Genomic DNA, 20,529 nt, shown 5'->3' with positions numbered 1-20,529 from the left:
TCATAGATGATGCATTGGGGCTTGAAGGATTAGATGATGAAGAATTTGTCAATTACAAGGATAGGAGTGTTTCTATTGAAACAGTTCAACAAAGGATAGGTGGGCAGAGAGAAGGGAAATGTTTGAATACCACTGCCTTTCCAGTGGACATGAGGTGCCTTACAATAATCATGATGTTTAACCTCCATCCCATTAAGAAATTGACTACAATCAATTGTGCTAGAGCAGTTTTTCTGATGGATCTCAAAGAAAAGAATTTCATAGACATAAGTTCCCACATTTATGACACTAATGTGGATGAGACTAGAACAACCTCTAGGCCTAAATTGATCTTTCCCAGTTTGCTAATGAGGATTTTTAGAAGGAAGGGTGTTCCTATCCCTCAAGACATCAGTCCCATGTCTACACCCTCTGCAATCAACAAGCTTACCTGCAAAAGGATAAGTGTTAGGCTTCCAGGAGAAGAAGATGAAGGTGATGAAGGAGAGGCTGTCCCAATGGAAACAGAAGCAGAGGCAGCAGGGCATGCATCAACCTCAACACCTAGGAGGAGTGGCAAAAGACACAGAGCTTCAACTTCTGCAGATACACCTCCAGATGCTTTCCAGATCATTCTGGAAAGGCTTGATGGGATCAGGGCAGTCCAAACTGAGCACTCTGACAGGATGAGAGCCATGCAAGACCAGATTGATGTCTTGGCTGCTAAACTTGACAGCTTCTTAACTCAGCATGACCAGTGATCCTTTGGCCATTCCGGTCAAAAAGGGGGAGAAATTAAAATGTCATTGATGATGAAAAGCAGAAAAGCAAATCTTAAGGGGGAGTAATGTGTTGAGGGGGAGTTGTCATAGTTATCAAATTCAGAAACTTTGTTTTCATATGCTTATGTTTTTGGGAATTTTGTGAATTTTGTGTATAGCTGTTCCTAACTCTTATCTTATACTCTTGGTTTAAACTTTAATATATGTTGATGATGTTATTCAGGATGTTTTTGTTTTGTACCCATGTGCTTTTGTAAGCTTTTAGGGTTAATGTTTTATGCATAGTTTGTAGGCTTTATGGTATGTACCTTGCTTAATGCAGCCTTTATACTATGTTGAAATCAGTACTTTAATCTAAATGTTCTGCATTTTGGTTTATGTACTGTCACTCTTGTGCCCTTGTAGGACTGTTCCTAGATGCATATGCCTTGTGTGCTATGCATTGGTTGAGTGTTGAGCATACAAGTGTCTTGTCTTGTGCTTGTTAACTTGTATGTCCTTGTGTTCATTCCAAGTGTGAATGAGCACTGTGATCACTACCTTGTGGTGTTCACTTGGTTGATCAAGCCATGGTTTGTTTATTAACTCCATCTTTGCTTGATCACATATTGCCTGTTTCACATGCATTTATAGTTTTCTGCTTACAATGATCATGGTGTATTGTTGTGTTTCAGGAGTATTATGTTCATATGATTCAAGTGCTTCACAGCTTCTAGAGTTAGGTATGAGTGAGTTTTGTTCAACTGTTCCCAACTCACATGTTAAGTCTAGAGTCTGTTTTAGGGTTTTGTCACGGAATAGCCAAAGGGGGAGATTGTAAGGTTGAATTTATTCAACCATCTAATTGGCTTTATTCCGTGCCAAATTTGCTTGTAATTCAGCATTTAGTAACCCTGTATTTAGGTGGGTTTGTTGTAAGGGTAGTGAGTGAGATAGAGTGAAGTTTGCTCAAGAGTGTGCAAGAAAACAGAGACTCGTGGCTGGGACTCGCGGGTGGACTCGCGGCTGCAAGCCGCCAGAAGCTGCACACGTGCCAAGCATGCTGGAAGATGAACAGTCATGCTAGCTGGAGCACTACAGGACAAAACAGGACAACTGGCCATACGGTTAACTCGCGACTGGATCTCGCGACTTGGTCAAGCCGCGAGCCACCCCTGTTTTGTAAAACCTGACGTTTCACATTCCTCTCCCACTCCAGTATAAATACCCATTTAACCCACGATTGAAAGAGAGCTTCCAGACAGAATTTTGAGAGAGAAACCCTAAAGAAAAACCAGATTGCTTCACCCACAATCTATACCTTAGAGTCTCTTCAAATTCCCTTACTCTCTTCCTCTCCATTGTCAAATCCTTGAGAGGCATTATACCAAACCTGGTTCTCACCATTATCATTTCTGTGAGACAGTTGTTTGGAGTTCTGGGAAGCAGTTAGGAAGGAGCCAATCTTCATTGGTTGATGCTACGGTCTAGTAGCGGAATCCGGGAAGCTAGAAAAGAAAAAGGTTTGGCGTAACCTCGTTGGAGCAAGAAGCTTGGAGGGCTTAGGTGCACTGGGTAGATTAGGCTTGGAGGGTCTATTGCTGTCCTTGTATCCCAACTGTATTTTCTAGTGGATTGATTACCGCTTGGAGGGCGGCGGAGAGGTTTTTCGCCGAGGACTTCGGTTTCCTCTTCGATAACACATCGCGTGTTGTCTTTGTGTTTGCATCTTCCTTCCTCTCTATCTTTGCCTTTATTTTATCTGCTGTGGTTTTATTTTGTTATGGCTTAGATAGTTGTTTAACCAATTTCATATTATAGCATGTGTTAAGTTTCCGCACACTAGTTGTTTGACATATTGCCTGAGTTGGTTAAGTTGTATTTTGGGGGTCTAAACGTTCAAAGGTGTTTTGTACACGTTTTTTTGAACTTTCAATATATATAGAAAAAAAAAAAAAATTCACAATTGTTGAGATGATATGCTTTATAGCAAAATATATATTCAAAATCTAACAATCGATCTTCAAGGGCAGTTGCTTAATTAGTAAGCATTAAACAAATGAGTTGTGTTAAGTAGATTCAAAAGACAACAGAATCAAGAGATTTTCTATCATAACAGTACAAATTTGATTGCTCATAAGTTACTGATAACTTCATGAGATTCTATTCCAGAAGGACTAGCCATGTAGAAAGCTTTAACACATTGTAGAGCGCTCACTCTAACTTCCACAGATTTATCAGAGAATCTTTTCAAGAACTCTAAGAAAAAATCATGGTAATGTTGTGCAACTTGCTGTTTGGGCAGCGCAAAAAGATTCCCAACTAAATTAACAGCTTTTATTCGGACATCAACTTGATCAGTCTACAAGTAGAAGCACATGGTTAATAAGTATAGAAGCATTGATAAATTCACCAACTGAACAAAAGAGAAGAGACCCAGCAAGCGCGCGCACACACAGAATTCATACAATGTTTATACAATGTGCTTGTCTCCAATTCAATGAAAGGAAGCTTACACATCAATTAAAGAATATCTGCAGCAAAACAATCCCGAAATGAAGACTAATCTCTATGATCAAGTACTACAAAGAATTTGGGACCATTCTATATGGGTAAAAGTATTTCATCCTTAAAAATATAGCAGTTTGTATCTATAAATTAAATGGTTTTTCAGTGCAGTGTTTGTTTTCCTTGCATGCAGAACCTGTAACACACATCTATGTCTATCTTATAAAGTTTCATCAGTTTGCCACATCTGGAATTTTAATATTTCACCAGGACTCATGCTACACACCACTGGCTTCATGCAAAAGCTAGCGACAATTAAATGATTAATACACTCACAAGTCATAATTAAGCCGCAATGTTACCAGCACAAGTAAATATACACCTGAAAGAACTTTGAAATATTCTAGCGCATTGTTTGGGTGTAAAATAATAAAGCTAAAAATTAAAAATTAACACATTCACTCATAAAAATTAACACATTCACAAGTCAAACTCATATTTTTATTATATTTCTTTACATGTTTCAGCACCCAAAAAACTCAGAGCTATACTTATGGTTAATGTGATGATGCCTGCAACTTTTAGCCCTCACTGCCTGGACAATAGCCTCTAAAGCAGTCTTGTTTACAAAAACTCATTGCAATTTCCAGGCCATTACTCATTAAATTTGAAGGAAATACTTTCTTTATTTTGTCTGAGATTATCAAGCAATGCAAGCCACAGATAAGAATGCTGTTCCCAAGAAATGTAGAACATTTTTTTTTTTATAAGTAAAGAAATGGCTAATATTCAGAACATTATAAGTGGATTGAAGTATTTTGATTTTAACTCCAGTTTACTCTACAGTGACATTCTTATCAAAACATAAAGAAGGAAAAACAACACACAAAATCTCACCTCGAACACAATACCAGTGTAGTATGCAAGCCCACGGACAATAGATGCATCAAATTCAATCCATTCAGCATAACCAAACTTTTAAGCAAGGGAAAACAGCTGCTTCAGATCAGCAATAGCTTCCCCAGCACCTCCAAGTATCTCTACATACACATAAATATGCAACACCTATTTAGAATTACTCTATGTTTTATTTCTGTTCAGAGAAACTGATGCATTTACAGAAACCAATGAAAGACTAACTCAATTGCTAAGTTTATCCTAAAGGTTTGAACAGATATAAAAGATATTTACATTAAATTATTTATCATTTCTAACCCATTGCAAAGTTATGACTAGGGCTGTTCAAAGACCCGAAAGCCCCTACACCTCAAAATCTTCTCCCCAAATCACCAATGCTCTCCCTTAATCATCTTTGTCCCAACCTCACTTTGTTATCTTAACAGCCAAAACTGTCCAAATCTTTCTGTAAGGTTGAATTTAATCAACTATCTTGTTGGGTTTATTCCATGCCAAATTTGCTTGTAATTCAACATTTAGAAACCCTGTATTTAGGTGGGAATCATGTAAGGGTAGTGTGTGAGAGAGTATGAAGAAAAGCTCAAAAGTGTGCAACTCAGCAGGGCCTCGCGACCGGATTTCGCGACTGGCAAGTCGCCAAAGCAGGCACACGTGTGAAGCATGCAGGGGAGCTGAAGAGTCACACCAACTGTTGCATTACAGGACAAATCTTCCAGTCTGGTCAGGCAGTTAGCTCGCAACTCGAACTCGCGACTCAATCAAGTCGCGAGGCTGAGTCACGAGTCCAAGTTGCCAGAACACCCTGTTTGTTACAAAACTGACTCTTTGCATTCCATACACACCCTACTATATATAGACCCTTATAACCACGAAATGTAGAGAGCTTCCAAAGAGAATTTCGAGAGAGAAACCCTAGAGAAAAACAAGATTGACTCATCTACAATCTTCATCCTTTGATTCTCCAAATTCCTCTACTCTCACCCTCTCCATTGATACATCCTTGAGAGATACATTTAGCCAAAACCTTTTCTCACCATACCCATATCTGTGAGGAGGCTATTTGGTGTTTGGGAAGCAGTTAGAAAGGGACCAATTGATATTGGTTGATGCTATGGACTATAGTGGGATCCAGTAAGCTAGAGAAGACAAAGGTTCGGCGTAACCTCGTTGGAGCAAGAAGCTTGGAGGGCTTAGGTACACTAGGTAGATTAGGCTTGGAGGGTCTTTTACTGTTTATGTATCACAACTTCATTTTCTAGTGGATTATTGACCGCTTGGAGGGTGGTAGAGAGGCTTTACGTTGAGGACTTCAATTTCCTCTTCGATAACACATAGTTGTGTTGTCTTTGTATTTGCATATCTCTTCTTTTAATCTTTGCCATTTAATTTCTATTGTGGTTGTGATTTTATTTGGTTTAAATTGTTTTATCAATTTTAGTTTAACTTATTTTCATATTTCACACATACATTGTTTGATAATAAACTTGAATTGGTAATTTGTAATTTGGGGAACTAAACGTTCAAGGCGTTTTACACACTATTTGAACATTCAATTGGTATCAGAGCGGGTACGCTTGTTTTGGTTTAAATACCTAAGTGTGATCCTTGACCCCTTGTGTTTATTTGTCATGGATAATGCTTTGTATGCTTCTATGGATGTTTTGAATGTTGTTGAGTGTAACATGCCATGTGTTTGTGAAAATGCCTCTATGAGTGTTAATCCTTATAATTGTGATGACATGTTATTTGAATCTATGGGTATTGTCAATATTCCTAACATTAAACTCTTGAAGAAAAAGACTAAGAAGTTTAATAAGGATTTGAGCAAGTTATTTTGTGAAAATGATAATTTGATTGCTAAGCTCAATGAATCCAACAAATTAGTTGAAAAATATAAGAAACTTGCTGAAAATTCTCTTTAAAAGCTGAAAGAGTTTGAATGTTTGAATATGGACTTGGATGCTAAACTTGTTTTGTTTAACAAACTTGTTGATGAGCTAAAATGTGAAAATGAATCTCTTAAGATGTATGCCAAGTGTTTGATTGCTAAACCTATTTCTAAAAAGGATGAAAATATTTGTTGCAATCATGTTGTGGTACCTAATTTTGTGCCTATTGTGTGTTTTACCTCAAAAGACAAAGTGTACATTCCTCCACATAAAAGAATTCAAAAGGTAGAGAGAAAGGCTATTAAGTCAAAGCCTCCGTTTAGGTCTCAAATGAAGGTTTTGGATGGATCTAAGTTTGTTCCAACTTGCCACTATTGTAGTGTGTTTGGTCATATAAGACCTTAATGTTGTAAGTTGAAGAAAGAACAAAATCATATGGCTAGATCCCTTCCCAAAAGCCTAGTGGACCTAAACATATTGTTTGTCACCATTGTGGTGCTTTTAGTCATCTAAGACCTCATTACTCTAAGTTTTATGCTTTTAAAAGAATCAAAAGAAAAAAGAAACTTGAGCTTCTTGGAAGTTGTGCTATAAAAGCTAAACTAGTTTTGGGGGAAAATAGCATATTGTTAAAGAAAGTGATTAATGTTCTTAACTCCTTGTCTATGTGCATTTCTGGTTCTCATTCTTCCAACCCTCTTCTTTCTTCTCATGAGACACTCATTCCAAACAATCGTTCCATTTGGATGAGGAAGGGTTCCTATGATTGAGCTTTTACTCTTTTGGTTCTTAATCTAATTCTTTCGATCTTTTTAGGACCCTTCATGCATTGAATGTCATATCTTCATGCATTTTGTGCATCTTGCATTTCTTTTTATACATTGTTTTTGTTTTGATCTTACTTTTGTGTTTTGGTTTTGTGTGAGTAAAAATCCAAAAACACATAAAAAGTTGAAAATCCAAGAAGTTTGATTAATATTATTGTGTTTTGTTACAAGCATATTTTGCCGTATATCTTTGTACTAATGGCTTTGTGCATTTACAAACGTAACTTGTTCCCTATGCACTCATATCATTGTGGGAGAAATCTTGACATCTATGTGATTGTTGTAAATAGATCTTCAAACTTGTCATGAATGAGTAGTCAGTGGTTTTGTTGATCTTGAGACTTGCATAGACTTGTGCCTATATATCTTCCCATTCTTTTTTTTTTTTTTTTTTGCTTGAAGAGCTCACCAAATATAAATCTCCAGATGAAAAGAGATTTTGAGCTGCAAAAGTTGTCGCACATACTAGTATTTGACTAAGAAAAAGGGAAAACGACTTTTATGAAAATGTATGATGCCTAAAAAGCCAAAGGCTTGCTCATCAATTGAAATATTAAAAATTTCAGGCATCGATTTCAAAATGAGATGTATTGAATCAAAAAGATCAAACGTTATGATGTACCTAGAGCCAAATGAAAAGCTTCAAAGTTAATGTAATCAAGTTTATGTGGGAGGTCATATATACATATTTCTATAATTGAAATAGATCATTCTATCTAGTGCTAATTGTGTATGCCTTGGTTGAATTGATCATTAAAACTTCACATTAGACTATGGACTATCTCATTTTTGATATCCACACACATCACACATGTCTATGTTTAATAAATGCCATATTCATTTGTGTAATTGTACTTGATTAAATGTGTTTCACATACTCAATTTTTGTTGATCAAACACAAAAATATTTTTTAAGTGTTTTAATTGTTTTTGGAAAGTGTTTTATTTTTGCAAAAATGTCAAAATTTTCAAAAACAGTGTTGCCCTGTTCTGGCGACTTGGTCGCGGGTCAAGCCAGTCGCATGCCCCCAGTCGCAAGCTTACACAGAAGGTTTTAGCGACTCACTAGGGGGTCAAAGTCCCAGTCGCGAAAAATACTTAGAAAATTTTCCAAAATTCTGGGTTTTTAGAATTCTCGCGACTCTGTTTGGCGACTTGTTCGCGAGTGAAAGCTCCAGTCGCAAGGTTTACTCAGAAACTTTCGCGGCTCCCTTCGTAACTTTCTCGCGGGTGGACCTTCCAGTCGTGAAAAACACTTAGACAAATTTTTCAAATTTTTGTCACAAGGTGTTTGGTGGCTTGTCCTAGCTACTTGTCCGCGACTTGGTTCAGTCCAGAAAAATGCGTGTTTTGCGCTTTAAGGACAATTTTTAAAACTTTTCAGTTTTTCCCTCGAACATTTTTGACTATTCATTGTCTTGTCTGTTTATACCTCTCTCAAACCCACTGTGTTTCTCACATAAACCACCATTGTTGTTCATCATTTCTACTTCAATATTCAAGAAAAAGGTATGGGTTTTCTTATTCTCACTAAATATTTCATGTTTATAGCCTTGTTGTCTTGGATTTGTGAGTTGTTATTAAGATTTTTGATATATGATGTTCAGATATGGGTTGGGTTCGTGTTTGTTGAGTTTGGGTGTTTGGGTTTTGTTGATTTTGTTTTTAGGATGCTAGATATTCTTGTTATCATGATTGATTTTCATCCTTGAGTATATCTACTGATCTGTCTTGTGTTAAGCATATCATACCCATTGAGATATGTCTTATAGACGTGCTTAAATTTTAGGGATTTTGAGATTCACATTGTTTGTGAGTATCTTTGGTTCACAATGTTTGCTTAGTGCATATTAGTTTATGTGTTTGGTTGTGTACCCTAGGTTGTTCATGTTGTGTTTCTGTGGACAGTGTCATACTATGTTATGCTTAAGAGTTGGTGATAAAACTGTATTGTGTTCTTTTGCTTTGGGTTATCTCATGTCATGTTGATTTTGAACTAATTATAGACTAAATTTTTGGTATAACTCTCTGTCCTTTATAGTGCTACTAATCTGGTACTAATTTTTGAGTGTCCATCTGTTGTGCTCTATTTTTACGGTCTTTGCTGCTATGTTGTGCAGATGACTCCTACAAAGAAGAAGACTATTGCCAAAAAGGGTGACAAGAGGTTGAAAATGGACAATACAAAGTTCAGGTCTACTAAACATTTTGAGAGATACACTCAGTTCTACTTGAAGGCACCCATCATCCAAGAAAGATTTGTGGACTTGGTTGATTTGAAGGACACTTTCATTCCCAATTGTTTTCGGAATAAAGGTTGGGATAAGCTACTGAGTGATTTGCCTGGGGTATGTGAACCTCTGATTAGAGAATTCTATGCTAATGCTGTTTTAAGAGAGCATGAGATCAACTGTTGGATACGAGGACATGAATTCAACATAGATGTGGATGACATTGATGAGGTGCTGGGTTTTGAGAATTTGGATGACTGATTTCACACACTACAAGGAAAAAATGCTCTCCATAGAAACTGTCCAATCTCATATTGATGGAGTTAGAGAGGGGAGATGCCTCAACACTACTGTTTTTCCAGTTGACATGAGATGTCTTACAGTGTCATGATGTTCAATTTGTACCCGGTGAAGAAGATGACTACTATTAATAATGCTAGAAGCATTTTCCTCATGGAACTCAAGGAGAACACTTACATAGATATAAGTGCTCATATTTTCTATGTTATTGTTGATGAGACCAGAACAACTTCAAGGGCAAAGCTGATCTTCTCTAGCCTACTTATGAGGCTTTTTAGAGCAAAGGGTGTGGAAATCCCTCAAGATATCAGCCTCATGTCTACTCCCTCAGCCATTAACACTCTAACCATTACAAGGATAAGAGTTCGTCTTCCGGGTGATGAAGAGGAGGGTGATCAAGAAGAAAGTAAACTAGTGGAGATTGAGACTGAGGCTGAAGGACAACCCTCAAGCTCAAGAGGCCATGGCAAGAGGAGCAAAGCTTCATCTTCATCTGCTGTGCCTTCAGATGCTTCCAGATCATCCTTGAGAGGATTGATGGGCTCAGAGATGTCCAGAATGAGCAGTCTGACAGGCTGGCTGCTCTCCAAGATCAGATGAACCTACTTTTAGCAAAGTTTGATAGTTTCACCACCTAGTGATAACCCTTTGGCCATTCCAGTCAAAAAGGGGGAGATTTTTGGAAGGTAGCTCTTGAGAGGGAGTGCCTTTTTGAGGGGGAGCATGCCAAAAACTTAAATTCAGCAGTGTTTACTTTATGTTATTTATGTGTTTTGGTGTTATGTTTTGGATAATTTTTTTAATTAGGGGTTTGCTACACACTATGTTAAACACTTTGGTTAATTTCTTGGTATAAACTCATGGATGTTTTTAGTGCTTTTGAAATTTGTGGTACATTGGTTTATATATATAAGTTTATATTCAGTTTAAGTTTACTGTGCTTTGTACCCATGCTTTGTAGCATAGTACTTGTTGTTAAATGTTATGTTTTTTCTTTAAGTACATCACTCTTGTGCCCTTTGTTGGATTTTATATCCTTAATGCAATTTCCTTGCGTTGTTGCATTGGTTGAGTGTTGGACATGCAAATGATACTTTGCATTAAGCTTATTAGTTTGCATGTTCGGATGTTCATTCCTTGTGTGAATGAGCATTGTGGTCACTATTTATAGTGATTGTTCGTTTTTGGTCAAGCCATGGTTTATTGTTTAGTTCCATTTTACTTGATCGCATTGTGCTTGCTCCATATGCATTACAAGTTTTCTGCATACAATGATCATATTGTGTTGTTGTTTTTCAGGAGATACTTGTTCTTATGGTTCAAGAGCTTCACAGATTCCAGAGTTAGGTGTGAGTGAGTTTTGTTCAACTATTCCTAACTCACATGTAAAATCTAGAGTTTGTTTTAGTGTTCTGTCACGGAATAGCCAAAGGGAAAGATTGTAAGGTTGAATTTAATCAATCATCTTGTTGGCTTTATTCCGTGCCAAATTTGCTTATAATTCAACATTTAGAAACCCTGTATTTAGGTGGGAATCATGTAATGGTAGTGTGTGAGAGAGTGTGAAGAAAAACTCAAAAATGTGCAACTCAATAGGGCCTCGCGACTGGATCTCGCAACTGACAAGTCACCAAAGCAGGTACACGTGTGAATCATGCAAGGGAGCTGAAGAGTCACACCAACTGTTGCACTACAGGACAAATCTTCCAGTCTGGCCAGGCAGTTAGCTCACGACTTGGACTCACAACGCAGTCAAGTCGTGAGGCCAAGTCGCCAAAACACCCTATTTGTTACAAAACTGACTATTCGCATTCCATACACACCTTAATATATATAGACCCTTATACCCACAAAATGTAGAGAGTTTTCAGAGAAAATTTTGAAAGAGAAACCCTAGAGAAAAACAAGATTGACTCATCCACAATCTTCATCCTTTGATTCTCCAAGTTCCTCTAGTCTCATCCTCTCCATTGATACATCCTTAAAAGGTACATTTAGCCAAAAACGTTTCTCACCATACCTATATCTGTGAGGAGGCTATTTGGTGCTTAGGTAGCAGTTAGGAAGGGACCAATTGATATTGGTTGATACTATGGGCTATAGCGGGATCCGATAAGCTAGAAAAGACAAAAGTTCGGCATAACCTTGTTGGAGCAAGAAACTTGGAGGGCTTAGGTATACTAGGTAGATTAGGCTTGGAAGGTCTTCTGTTGTTCATGTATCCCAACTTCATTTTCTAGTGGATTATTGACTATTTGGAGGGTGACGGAGAGGTTTTACGTCGAGGACTGCGGTTTTCTCTTCGATAACACGTCGCTGTGTTGTCTTTGTGTTTGTATCTCTCTTCCCTTAATCTTTGCCATTTAATTTCTGCTGTGGTTGTGATTTTATTTGGTTTAGATTGTTTTATCAATTCTGATTTAGCTTATTTTCATATTCCGCATATACATTGTTTGATAATAAGCTTAAATTGAAAATTTGTAATTTGAGAGTCTAAACGTTCAAGGTGTTTTACACACTATTTGAACATTCACAACTAATTTAACCTTATTTAGCCAAAAATAGTACAAAATAACTTCTCAATGACAATGTCAAAAAACTCAACCTTCCAACTTCGTCAATGACTTTATGGAAAGAACTTGCAACAGCTCTTCAACAGCCTCTTCTGATGTGTATGCTTCATTTCATTGAATTGGAGACAAGCACATTGTATAAACATTGCATCTGAGGAGCACACTGTAAAATTTGAAAAATAATTTCATGGTAAAATTCTTTGAGCTCATTCTCTACAGCATCTCTATCCAGAATACAATTTGTTAAAAACTCACAAATAAATGGCCCAAGCTTTTTTGCCCAATTTTGGCTAATAGAAACAGCAAGCTGATAAGAAGCACACGGTGCACCCTGTAAAACATACAAGGGATATAAAAGTATACAGTTGGAAGTTAAGTGAGACTTTGAATTGCAACAATGGCTCATGAAAAAAGCATAAATGTATACATTAAACAAAAGCACTGCATAACAACTTAAAATACGAAGTTCAACACTTTCCTGGTGTTAGAGTCCAAGTTAGCTTTTTATTAGGTATTACCTTATCAAGTTGTTTGTTTACTAGTCCAATTAGTAGTTTGGGGCAATAACCCAATTATCGAATTACAAAATATGACTTCGACTCTAAGAAATTAAACAAAATACTAATTAAGCTAATTAAATAAGAACTAATATAAGAGCCAACTTACCAATAAAAAACAATTGAACTAAGTAAATAAAACTAAGTTAAAAGATAAAATCCCACATACTCACACATATATGCTTTATATTCTTAGGTACAAACTAATGATCTTCCAATTCATATTTGCCCGCAGTTCAGAACATCAAGTTTTATACTTATATAGTTCTTATTTCTACCAAAAATGACTTAAATTCCATAACCACCATCCAACCCTAGATTTTGATATCTAACCACAATTTAAAATTTTACGTCCAAGTTAATACCTAATAAATGGCATTATCTGTAGACATAACAGAAAATTGGAAGCTTATATATTTAAAAAGGAATTGAATACCTATAAAATGAGCTGTATCCTATGGCACGGTTGCCCAGTTCAATTCTCCTAGAAATATTGACCCTGTTTACACAATGGATAATGAAGCACATCAAATACATCACCACATCAAATAAAAATATGGAATTATTTGAAATGTAAGAAATTCGATGACAAAGATCAATTTAAAACTGAAATACTAGTGAAGACGGAGCAAATAAAAAAATACAGCTGTGAATGCATGTATGCAAGCAAGCTCATGAATTTACTACCGACATCACTAGATACATACACTGAAGATTAAAAGCTATAACTGAAGTAAAAGTTCAATTTTACTAAGTTAAAGTCAAAGAGTACTTACACTGCCAAGTCCTTTGCAAAAGGCACCTGCTCACTGAGAAGAATAGATATAGAAGCAAGAAATAAACTAGAAGGTTGCTTCCCTCCAATCTGTATTCTTTTGTCTGTAAACTAAACCTTAAAAATGTGAAGAAAGAAAGATGATGTCTGCAACAACCAAAAACAAAAAAGCATAAGTGATCTAAAAAACTTGTTAGAGCCAAATCTGAAGAAAGAAACAAAGCTATGCATTCAACACAAAAGTGCTACAGAAAATCACATTACATGCCTTTATCAAGACAATTAAAATTTAGTTCATAATGAGGGCTTTTTATCATCCGAAAAGATTAATGATATTTGCCTATTAAAAGAGAAAATGGTATGAAGCAGAAATAATCGTGAATTTAAAAACACTCATTCATTAATAGCATCAAGTCTTATTTCCAAATATATTGAAACTACTAATGTTACAAAAAATATTAAACATCAGTAGTGGCTAATGAAAAGGTATATTCAAAGTCACTAGATCTCATTTACAAATTAGAGTAATCAATTAAAACGAATCTGCTGCCATTCTTTTTCCAAATGTGTACACACAAATAGGCGTGGCTACACATAAACAGTACAATGTAAGACAACTGGGTTTGATTCCCAATTTCCTATTCCATTTGACATAGTGAGGCACTTTTTTTATTTATTTCAAAACATAATGCCCATCACCATAGTGCTAATTTTAAACAATGTCATTGATACATCAGTAAACAAAGGCAGTTATATAAGCAAACGTCTAGATGTAAGCACAGTCAAGACATAGCCAAATACCTCCCCCCATGAAAGATCACAATGTAGGAGAACTCAACACCAGTAGACTCTACAACACAATCTTACTGAACTCATTGAAACACATTAATACAATAAACCAAAAGGTACACATAAAAGCAATGAAACACTTACCAGAACAGCTATTAATTTGCCATCATTCTTTTCCTACAATTTTTAGACAACCAAACAGATTCTCAAATGAATCAAAGAAATTTAATAGAACTCAAATTTCAGCACAAGTTAACGGTTAGGGATTCGAGCTAGAAAATTTACCAATTGAAAACACCAATAATAAAATTATAAAAATCAAAACTAAAAATTTTCAACCAAAAAAAAAAAAAAAACAACAACAACAAAACCAAAACCGATACAATACAAACTCCTTTATTTTCCTACGATTTCTCAACAACCAAACAGATTCTAAACAAGTCCAAAGAAATTTAATCGAGTTCAAATTCCACCACATATCTAACGAATTGAGCTAAAATTTCAAAGCAATTGAAATAAATATAACTGTTAAAATAAATAAAAACTCAAACAAAGCCTATTCATTTCAAACAATTTCTCCAAATACAGAATCCGAGTAAATCTATAGAAATGCAATGAAATGAAAAGCCGTAGAAGATCGTACCTTGAAGAATTTGATATAAGTGTAATTTCCATAATTTCTCAGGAAACAAACAGAGAGAGACAGCTATCAACGGCTCGCTCGTTGTCAGAGATGAGATAGCTGACCACCGCAAATCAGCCCGTCGGAGATAAGATGAGCTCTAATCTTTGAGTTTTCTGAGATGAGGTCAAATTGATTTTGAGAGAATTTTCTGAGATGAGCTCCAATTTTGAGAGAATTTTCTGATTGTGTGAGCGGTTTCTGAGTGTGGAGCATGAAAAAAAAAAGAAAAAGAGATTTCCTTTTTGTATTTTAATTTTGAACTTTATTTCAAGGGTTGGAAATTTTGAGATATCTTCTATCAAAGGTTGTAATAAAATGCGTTGAAAAAATGTTTAAATTTGGAGCTAAAATTAGCGCTGGAGTGTAAAAACTAGTCCGCTTAATTGTAATAGATTTAAGGGTTGTTATAGGTTTATTTCGAGGATTTTAATGACCCTCGGAATAAAGCTAATCAAACTTAGCCATGCACCCCAATTTTTAGTGATGGTTTAAAAGTCAACCCTTGAGAAAAGTGGGTTGAAAGAAGTCAAGTTTGTTGTAGTGAGAATGACGTAGAAAGCATCTACTACGCCCAGCGGTTGTGAACCAACTGAACTAAATCCAGTTGAATATTAAAACTTTAAAAATATCATCTTTTCCTTGCTCTTCCCTTTAGAATGCATTGGCCAAGAATCTCCAGTTTTTCCCCTATATCAATTTCACTTGCCCCAAAAAAAAAAAAAAAAAAAAAAAAATCAAATCAAATCAAATTGAAGTGTGTATGATTTCACAAAACATTATTTCACTAATCCAGTCAATTCTTCCACCAAAGGAAAGATGAATCGAATTCATCTAACTTTATGATTTGCAGAATTTGTCTCTTGTGATAGATGGAGGCATAAATGCATTGCTAATTATTATGAAACAAAATCCTATTATCGTTTCGTCACAACCTCCAATTAAAACTCTAAAACGACCACCACACTCAAAAAAAATTAAAACCTCGCGAACTCTTCAACCACAAAGTCCCCACTGAATATAGGACTTATACTTGGAATCATAAAAACTTACTCCATGTGGTACAGCTATAAATGAAAATACACAAAATGAAACCAAACGAAAAATAAGAACATGAATCAAATCTGTTGCAAGATAGCACCTAATAATAAATTATTAGGAATGTTGTGAAATTATTTTGAATTTTTGTTGTGTCCCTAGCTTTATTTCTATATAATTCCATATACAAGAATAATAATAAATTCATAATACTAAAATATATAGTTTCATATATAAACACAATCATAATTAATGTCTATTAATAGCTACAATAATTTTCATATTGAGACAATTTTTTTTTTAAAAGAAAAAGATAAAAATTTTTAATATGTGAAATTCATTCGTGCATTGTATGGGTTATCAACTAATAAAGAACAATTATCAAAGATATATGTATGTATGTATGCATGCATGTATGTATAATTATATAATTTTTCATAATTGTTAACATGATTTATAGCGAATGATACATAATAAAAGTGATATTATAGTTGTAGATTCAGGTAAAAGTGATATTATTGTCATAATAAGCACAAAATATTCTTATGCCAAAAGCCTTGTTTTATTAGAGTAACGATGCATTTAGTTGGGATGAAAATTGGGAGGATAGAAAATGAGGATGATATTTTCTGCGCCGAGCTTATGGGTATATAAACTAAGCACATATAAAAATTTCCCATAAAGATAAGAGAACGTGAGAGCCAGCTCTAGATTTAGACGAGTTAGGCAACTGCCTAAGGCCTCTAAGTAAAAGAAGATCCCTAAATTTTAATCAATTAGGTTAGTTATTTGATTTAAAAAAAAAAAAGTTTTGTAAAATGTATTAATTAAACCCCAAATTATAACCAATAAATAAATCAAATAAAAAAATCAGGAAAGAAGGCCTAATGTAGGAGGTAATAAATTACACCCAAAATATTAACATGTTTTAAAAAAAGATTAATTCTTTTTACGGACTAGGAGAGCAAAGTCGTCTTGGATAACTCACGGCCACAATATATCTTGTAGTACCCTGTTTTAGGAAAAATGAAATCAAGAATTATTTTACGAAATGAATTGAACGAGTTATAAATCTAAACTATTAAAGCTTTAATTTTTTGTTTTTGAATGAGCTTTTTGTTAATTTTTTTTTTCATTTATTGTTGTTTGCCCTAATCTTGTTCTTGTTTAGGGTATTTTTACTGTTATTTGGGCTAAGGTTATTGTTGTTATTTGGGCTTTTTTTTTTTTTTAAGGGATAAAGGATAATGTTTCATAGGTCTATATTATTTTTATGAGTAATGCTAGGAACATAACAAAATGTCACAACATTCCTAAATTAGCATACTATAAATTAGAGATTATGGTATGTTAATTTAAAAATGTTAAGACATTTTGTTGTTAGCATTAGCTTTTTTTAATTTTTTTTTCTTCGATTGCGTTCAATTATCATCAGGTGAAGGTGCTAACTATAAAGCCATGAAAAAGATAAGAGAGCTAGCATCTTTAGAAAATGGTGTTAACATGGGGGATTAGAAAAGAAGGTAATTATATATGAACGTGCCAAAGTGTGCTATTTTTTAAATTGTAGGGCACATTTTTTTTAAATGATGTATTACGGTCACCATAGAATTTTTCCCTTCTCTTTGCTAGTTCTCTTCCCATGCACAGACCCATGCGTGATTTTTCTTCCCGTCGTATTAGACTCTGAATACTTGTTCTAATACAGTAACAATCCCATAGAGAAGCTTGGTTAATGTGGCCGTCGTCCAAAAGTCGACACCATATAATAATATTAATAATATAATGTTAACAAAACATTTTGCTGGAGATCCCACCAGCATATTGAGAATAAAAAAGTTACGTTAACTTGTGTGCAAAAACTTGTTTTACACACAAGCATTATGATTTATAACTAAAAAAAATGATTTAAAGTCACGTTTTCAAGTTAAAGTTATAAAAATATAGTGGGTGTAAAACAAACACTGCCCATTTTGATGGTTGTGATCCATTAACGAACTATATATAGAGAAGAAACTATGGAGGTAAAGTATAAGGAAAGCCGAATATATACATATACATATATATCGTCACATGCAGTAGAATATATATGAAGATCAAACCACGCCAAAGATCATGAACACAAAGTACTAGAACATAAAACATTGATTACATTAAACATGCAGAAGAGTACACGAACTTCATCCACTAAATTTTGATAACAGCAATATTGAAACCACAAGACTAAAAAGTCATACAAGCAGCAGATGGCTGCACAAGCACAACAAAGTACAGCTCTCTTAAGGAAGCCACCAAATACAATGCAACACATTGTTCATGATTCAAACTTCACAATAAAGAACCATGTTATTTTAGAGTTAACAAACTTTTACGACAAGAATAGCCATACTTGGCTAGAAACTCAAATTATACAACCAAATCTTTAAGATTCTGACAGAAACCATCAATATAAGATGACTCTAAATCTTCCCTGCTCAAGAGCTCTCGGAGTTTGGCATGATTGGCTCTGACCTCCCTCCCTACCTCACTGTCAACCTCCATCACAATCTTCACTGCCTTACAGACGCTTTCTTTTGTGAACAAACCATCTTCTTCACCTTTCTCAACTTCCACTCCAACCTTCAAAATGTTGCTCAACATCCTTGCATGGTAAAACTGGTCATATACATGCGGTAACAATACCAGCTGACACTTGTTCATCAAAGCTTCGAATAAAGAACCGAACCCACAGTGTGTGATGAAACACCCTATTGATGGGTGCTTTAAAATCTGTAGTTGTTGAACCAATCCACCATGTACTATCCCTCTTCCTTGAACCCTTTTTTCAAACCCTTCTGGAAATGCTTCTTCAATAGACTCAGCCCCGCGTGGCGGTTTAAGTGCTGCCAGAAATGGCCTGCCCGAAAGTTCCAACCCCAACACCAATTCCTGGAATTGATCTTTGCTTAAGAAGAACTCAGTTCCAAATGCACAGTATATTACTGATCCGGCCTCAAATCTTCCTAGCCACTCAATCCATTTTTCTTCTAAACAAGTAGAAGTAGCTGACTTCAGTAGGACTGGTCCTGCAAGAAATACAGGCTTCCCAAAATGGCTTTCAAGATTGTCAATATAAGGTCCTTCAATTTCTCTGCATGTCCTGAATCCTAGTGCGTCACATTGACTTACGCTTGTGAACAGGCGATCAGCTAAAAGGAGATCGCCACCAAATTTCTGAGTCTTTAATGCAGCCATGGCTCGTTCTTCATGGACATGGAGTTTGATGGATAATGAAGACAAATCTGGAAAACTAGACCCAGGCTTTTGCATATTGTCAACATGTGCAGGAGTGGAAACATATACTGTAAGTGGAGTGACAATGGCGTAGAGAATTGACCTGATACCTAGGCTGCGGGCCAATTTTGGCATCCAATGGGCAAAATCAAAGAAGACAATGTCCGGTTTAAGTTCACGAAGAAGAAGTTCAATATGGCTCTCAGATCGATCCATGGCAGTCATAATGAGGGGTTGCAAATGGACAGGCACATCGGAAGTGGTCTCAGCACCAAGAGGGAGACCATCTACATGGGGAACAATTATGGGGACAAAGGTGATGAGATCCGGGTAGAGGTTGTGAGTCTGTAATTTTGATTGTGTTTTGGTGGGAATCAAGAAGGAGATTCTATGGCCTTTCTGGGCTAGTTTGTTTGAAAGGTGGAGATACGGGGTAATGTGACCAAGAGCAAACCAGGGGTGCATTAACAAGTGCAATGATGTTGCACCCATGTCTTTCTAATTCTCTGAGTCAATTAATCCGGGCTGCAGGAGCTGAAGCAAAAATAACTAGCAACAACAAAAACAAAACTGTAGAGAAAAACAATTAGCATATGGTAGGAGGAGTAATGAGTGAGAATACTACGTAACGGTAAGTTAAGATTCAGCCAAAAAGAACAACAATAATAATATTAATACGACAATGGTCACAAACTTGCTAGATGCACATTTACAGTATACATACAGCCACGTGAGCTGAAATCATATTTTGAGAAAAAGATTTCAATTAAAATTGTAAATAACAAATCGTATTTTGAAAATATGATTTCAATTGAAATTGTAAAATCGTGACACTTACGTGTGGTGTGGGAGTTGAAAATGGAAAAGTGGGTTAACACTTAACAGGAAGGTTTAGAGTTCACAAAGACCCAAACTTGTTTGTTTATTCACCAAAGAATCATATTATTTAATGACAATTCCCTGGTCATCCCTTTTTCATTTTGGTGGTTAGATCACATATCTCAAACCAACTGCCGAACTCCCTGTTCATCCCCTTTTCATTTTGGTTGATAGATCACAGTTCTCAAACCATTGTCTAACTGAAGCTATTAATAAGATAAACAATAATTATAATGTTCTTCTTCTGCAAGAAAATATAGTATGATTTTGTATTTCCAGTAAGTTCCTTTCCAGAAAAAGTTTATCTTTTCCATCCCCCTCTAGAGCAGTATGTTAATACTTGCCTTGGTTTGTCATTCCAAGGCCAGTTTTCGAATCAGCTTGTCCTAAAGGCTCAAAAAATAAAATTTAGTTAGTTTTTTTTTTTAACAGGAAAATTTTAGTTAGTATTTGATTATAAGGTTGTCTCTCGTGTTTTTCATGACATGGGGTTATTTGATTCATATATATAGAGCACAACATTTTTCTTGAATATTGAGATGAGCAAGTT

The 20,529-nt window shown here is 35.5% G+C and overlaps 1 protein-coding gene and 1 long non-coding RNA gene across 8 annotated transcripts; both read right to left on the bottom strand.

Annotated features, from left to right (window-relative positions):
• Window positions 1-2,696: 2,696 nt before the first annotated feature.
• LOC126703292 (uncharacterized) lies at window positions 2,697-14,989 on the bottom strand. Of its 7 annotated transcripts, XR_007648002.1 has the most exons (8): window positions 14,751-14,989; window positions 14,120-14,284; window positions 13,320-13,465; window positions 12,980-13,042; window positions 12,242-12,317; window positions 12,019-12,149; window positions 4,146-4,288; window positions 2,697-3,102 (listed from the first exon to the last, which is right to left on the bottom strand). It is a non-coding gene; the product is annotated as an uncharacterized LOC126703292 (long non-coding RNA). The 7 variants fall into 7 exon arrangements; XR_007648001.1 differs by having other exon boundaries at window positions 12,242-13,042; XR_007648006.1 differs by having other exon boundaries at window positions 12,019-12,293.
• A 3,205-nt stretch (window positions 14,990-18,194) lies between these two features.
• Window positions 18,195-19,644, bottom strand: LOC126702516 (cyanidin 3-O-galactoside 2''-O-xylosyltransferase FGGT1-like). The gene has a single exon (XM_050401233.1). The coding sequence runs from the start codon at window positions 19,590-19,592 to the stop codon at window positions 18,234-18,236; it is 1,359 nt and encodes a 452-aa protein (XP_050257190.1). The 5' UTR covers window positions 19,593-19,644; the 3' UTR covers window positions 18,195-18,233.
• Between the last annotated feature and the right edge of the window lie 885 nt (window positions 19,645-20,529).

This window comes from Quercus robur, chromosome 10 (assembly GCF_932294415.1).
Source record: "Quercus robur chromosome 10, dhQueRobu3.1, whole genome shotgun sequence".
NCBI classification, from domain to species: Eukaryota; Viridiplantae; Streptophyta; class Magnoliopsida; order Fagales; family Fagaceae; genus Quercus; species Quercus robur.
This window is presented reverse-complemented; position numbering and strand designations above follow the sequence as displayed.

Bases quoted from the DNA above. Each gene is read 5' to 3' on its own strand.
- LOC126702516 (XM_050401233.1), bottom strand. From the start codon at position 19,592: ATGGGTGCAACATCATTGCACTTGTTAATGCACCCCTGGTTTGCTCTT.